The sequence below is a fragment of the Arachis ipaensis genome, chromosome B07 (assembly GCF_000816755.2).
Source record: "Arachis ipaensis cultivar K30076 chromosome B07, Araip1.1, whole genome shotgun sequence".
In the NCBI taxonomy this organism is placed as follows: Eukaryota; Viridiplantae; Streptophyta; class Magnoliopsida; order Fabales; family Fabaceae; genus Arachis; species Arachis ipaensis.
Window position 1 is genome coordinate 1901497 of NC_029791.2, and position 4931 is coordinate 1906427.

The 4931-nt window shown below is 31.4% G+C and overlaps 1 protein-coding gene across 2 annotated transcripts; it reads right to left on the reverse strand.

Moving 5' to 3' along the window:
- On the reverse strand, positions 933 to 3218 carry LOC107609615 (probable serine/threonine-protein kinase WNK11). 2 transcript variants are annotated; one of them, XM_016311626.2, is made up of 3 exons: positions 3042 to 3218; positions 2152 to 2655; positions 933 to 1631 (listed from the first exon to the last, which is right to left on the reverse strand). In XM_016311626.2, exons 1-3 carry the CDS (start codon positions 3042 to 3044, stop codon positions 1239 to 1241), a joined length of 900 nt encoding a protein of 299 aa, XP_016167112.1. In that variant the 5' UTR covers positions 3045 to 3218; the 3' UTR covers positions 933 to 1238. The 2 variants fall into 2 exon arrangements, with proteins under 2 accessions (XP_016167112.1, XP_020962568.1); XM_021106909.1 differs by having other exon boundaries at positions 2152 to 2678; positions 3042 to 3202.

The window sequence follows — 4931 nt, forward strand, 5'->3', positions numbered from 1 at the left end:
AGCAAAGAAATTAAAAAAAAAAACATTGGTGGCATACACACACAAATCACAAGGCCAAAGGGGGTCCATGAAATAATTTCCCAACAACATTGAGTGGGATTGCACCACTAATAAATATTCTACATATGCCCCCTTTTTAGGTTCACACATAAATCTCTTCACTATTAAGCTTAATTAGTAGCTTTATTCCCAATAGCCGTTTGTCCCACATTTTAAATTCTGAAAACAGCTCAGTTTTCTTGTGCTAGTTATCTTCTGTATGCTGTCCACAAGACACAAGTATCATCATATTGCTCAAATCATGCTAAATAATAAATACATTTGACTTTTCTTTTTCTGACTTTCAAATCATATGAAGAAAATTAATTTTTCTTTTTTTGAATTGCTTGTTTCCATACTGCTTGTGAGTTACTTGGAATATAGGGAATCACAGCTGTCCGACTGATAAGCTTTACGGTCTCTAGTCGGGCGAATGGTGAAGGGTAACTTGTAAGGACACTTCGACATTCAAATTAGAATAGATTTTAAAAGTAGAGTTTTAGGGGTGTGTATAACGTACTTGCGACTCCCTTTTATATAGGTTTGGCCATCTTATCTTATCTTAGTTAGGAGGTGGCCGATATTTGAATTTGAATGACGGTAAGGAATATATTCAGAAAAAGATGATTCGAATTTTGGGACCGAGTCATCGTTGGATTGTTGTCCGTGAGTATTTTTCTTATTTTGATTGTTTCAAGCCCTATTTTGCAAAGTTGAATATGTCAATGATAAGGTGCTTGATATTAGAAACAAACCTTTTGATTTTCCAAACCAAATTATTTTTTTCATTTCGTTGGTTTACAATGCAAAATATGTTCAATAAGTAAAATCTTAGAACTATTTGTTGGTTTACAATTGTTGTATAAACTTCTAATATGAAATATTTGAAATTTAAAAACAGAAAACTATATATCATTATAAGTAAGAAATTCCTATGTACAAAATCTATAAAATGACAACATCACCAATCAAACCTTCCCTAGGTTGAACTACTTTAAGCCATGTTCAAATTTATCAAATTTCACACCCTACCCAAAAAAAAGAGACTTGGTCTTAGCCAAGAGACAAATTGACACAGAAACTAGAAGGAAAAGGAAAAGGGGAAAAATGAATACTTTATATTAAAAAAAATAAAGTAAAGAAAAACACATGAACATTTTTTTATATCTGACATAGAACACAAAATTTAGCATGAACAATCACAAATCAGTTTCATCATTTTCATCATCTTCTTCAAGTTCATCAAAGAAAGAATCCTTAAGAAGCTCAGAAGCAGAAGGTCTTGCCCTTGGTTGAGCAATGCACCTCTCAATGAATGCCTTCACCTCTGAATCCTTAACCTTTTTCAGTGCATCTGGCCTCACACCAGAAGAAACCTTCTTGTAGATCTTTGCAACATTGTCACACTCACTATAAGGAATCTCAAGTGTCACCATCTCCAATACACACAACCCAAATGAGTATATGTCCACCAGTTCCGTGTAGTGCTCGTCGTATAGCTCCGGTGCCATGAATTCCGGCGTGCCGAGGATCGAGTGTGCTGAATGGTTCTTCTCCACAATTGCAGCCAAACCCAAGTCACCAATCTTAACCTAATAAGATTGGAACTTTGGTTATTAATTTGATACTGAGACAAAGTAATTGCACAGTTCGTGCTGATATAATCATACACCAAGAGTCCCATAAGCAAAAGAATGTTAGTTAGGTAGAAGATTAAAAATATTCAGAGATAAACCCTAGAGTGGTCTCTGAAATTAGCCGCCTACACTAAAATAGTCTTCCAGATCCCAATTGCACCAATTTCAGATACGTAATTGGTGCAATTGGAATTTCGGCGGATTATTTTAGTGCACGTGGCTGATTTCGGGACTAATTTGGGGCTAAGATACGTAATACAATAGCTTAAGGTATATAGTTTGACCATTTTTGCCAACCTAAAATGAGACACCGTGCCTTGTTGAAGTTAGATATTTAGATCCTACACATGTATAAAATCAAAGGATACTGCTCCAATTTTTTGAAAAGTTTTTATTTTTAACTTGTGAAAGACGCAATCAATGAATAATTGAAGGAAAAATAAAAAACCAGAATTTGAGGGGAAAATAGATTTACCTGGCCAACATTCCCATTGACAAAAACATTGCTGCAATTCAAGTCCCTATGGATGATGCAGGGTTCATGAGTGTGCAAATAATTCAACCCTCTAAGAATCTGCTTTGACCACTTCTTAAGTGCCTTCAATGAAACATGTCTATGCTTCTTCCTATACTCCCTCAGATTCCCACTTGTGCAAACCTCAGTGATGAAATTCAGTGTGTTCTTGTTCTCATCCTTCCAAACACTGTAGAGTGCAATGATGTTCTTGTGTGCTAAGCTTCTCAGAAGCCTCACCTCAGAGTAAAGCCTATCCACCATGGCAGGGTCATCACAGAAATTTCTCAGCTTCACTTGGTTCCATGCAACTTCTATACCTTCTTCTTGATCAAATGCACGGTACACTTTCTTCACAGCACCAGATCCTAATAGCTCTGTGTATCTACCATAGCGTCCAGTAGGGTCAACTTCAACAAATGGCTCAGCATCTTTGTCACTTGGGTCAGGATTAACACTTGGCATCTGTGACACAAAACATCAAACACCTACCACGCATCAAAAAACAAGGATCATAATAATCATAATGAGGCAATAATAAGTAATAGCCATCAAGCCATCAACATCAAATCGGTTTCAAAATCAAATATTAGCTAAAATTATTGGTGAAGATTTTTAACTTTTTTGGTGGAACAAATCCAGAATGTTATCATGCCTTGTGGGAGAAAAAGGAACAACCCCATTAAACAAAGATTCTTGCTTTACATGGAAAAGTAAACAAATTAATTTCACGATAGAATTAAAAAAACAAAAAAACAAAGAAGCATATGATAGTAGTTGACGCATTGAACAGAAAAACCATCATAATTCAGAACATAATGCATATCAAAGACTATGGTGTTGATGGTTACCATGAAAAAATTCACTGACTTGGAGCCTCAAGGGGAAAGAGGAGACGCCAAAGTCTGCAACTTTATGCAGAAAAATACTAAAAAGAGGAGAGAGAAAAAAAGGGTAAGTGGAAGAATTAGATGAAAGGAGGGAGAGAGAGAGAGAGAGAGAGAGAACAACTTGAACTGAATTTTATATTTATATATATAGAAAAGGAGGAGAGTGAGTCCAATCTAATTAATTAGGATTATTAATTATAATTCTCAAATGTTAATTTTATACAAGATTTTAATTCCTTTTTTTCAAATCTAACTTCCCTATCTAATTGATTTTGTAAAAGTATAATATCTTTTAATTAATGCAGCAGAGTAAGTAACATATTAAACTACAATTATTTTTATATTTTAATATATATTTTATATTAGTGATTGATTTTGATATATAAATTATATTTTTGTAATTAGATAGATATAAGTATAAAAAATTAATTTTTTGGTAGCGTTTATTTTGAGATATTGGGAGACTGGGATTTAGTATTATATTTGTTGATTCAAAGAGTGGAATTAAAATTTCAGTCTCTATCTTTAAAATTTCAGTATCTTAGTACCTCCAAAAAGTAAGGACACACGAGACTGAAATTTATTATTTTTGGAAAAAGAGACAAAAACTTTAATAATATTTATACTTAAAATAATCTCATTTCAATTAATTAGTTCCAACTATATTTTTTGTGCAAATTAAATTAGAATTTTAAATAAAATAATAATGATTATATTCAAAAAATATATTTGGGAAAAAATTCAAGGCTATTTCTTAAATTGAAGGTTGTCTTGATTTTGTACTTTAAAGAATCACATTCTATTGTTGTTGACAAGAATCCTGTAAAGATAAAGATATAGTAGATAGGATTTTTACCCCTTTTTCTTAAAACAAATGCTTACTTTTTTTTATTGTGTGGGATTAAAGAAAATAAAGATTTACTTAGAGGTTTTGGTTTCTCTAATTACGCTTGATTTGGTAAAATTCTATTTTTAAAATTAGTAATTAAAAATAATTTTTAATAAATAATAAGAATATTTTTGCACAAGTTATCTTTTAAAAGTTTCATCTTAGTACTTTAAAAAACACTCATATCTTATAAATACAATAAATACAAACACATAATTTTTTTAAATTACAAAAAACAAATGAAAAATTTGTGCTTTTCAAATAATAAAAAAAATACAAACACCTCTTTAAAAAATTTTACTAAACAAAATCTTAAATAAAATGTATTAATAATAGTAATAATAATATTAAAGAGTGTAGTATAAAAAAGAATTAATCGAATTTGAATCATTTATACTTTAAGGAAATTCGAAAACAGATTTTACCGAATCTCTAGGATTTTCGGAATAGAAATCTTTTATAGATGAAGTTGTCAACTATCGACTAGTTGTTGTGTTTGTATACCTAACAGGCTTTTAAATTTTCTTTATGAAATTAAACCTTTTGGTGAAAACTCAGGTGAAGTCGACTTCACGTGAAGTTGATACCTAAGAGCCGTTAGATGATTTGACTGTTTTGACTAAATTTTTATCTAACGGCTCTCAGATATCAACTTCACGTGGAGTCGACTTCACCTGAGTTTCCATCAAAACCTTTTCTATAAGATACAAAATTATTCTTAAAATTATGTATTCAAGAATTAGTTATAGAAGCCAGAGACATACCAACAAAACAAGGGTTTGAGAGCACTGATGAAGAATGAAGTTCCACTCCCAAAGACCTAGATCACAATAATTCAAATCCTGTAAAACGAAAATGTTATCAAAATCACTTAGTCTAATTAAATAATAATTTAATTTTTATACAAGTGTATCTAATCACATAATATTATATTAATAAATAATTATCTTTTTATTAACCGC

Excerpts from the sequence above, each read along its gene's own strand:
- LOC107609615 (XM_016311626.2), bottom strand. Across the intron at positions 1,632-2,151 it reads TCAATGGGAATGTTGGCCAG|GTTAAGATTGGTGACTTGGG; the intron begins GTAAATCTATTT and ends CAATCTTATTAG.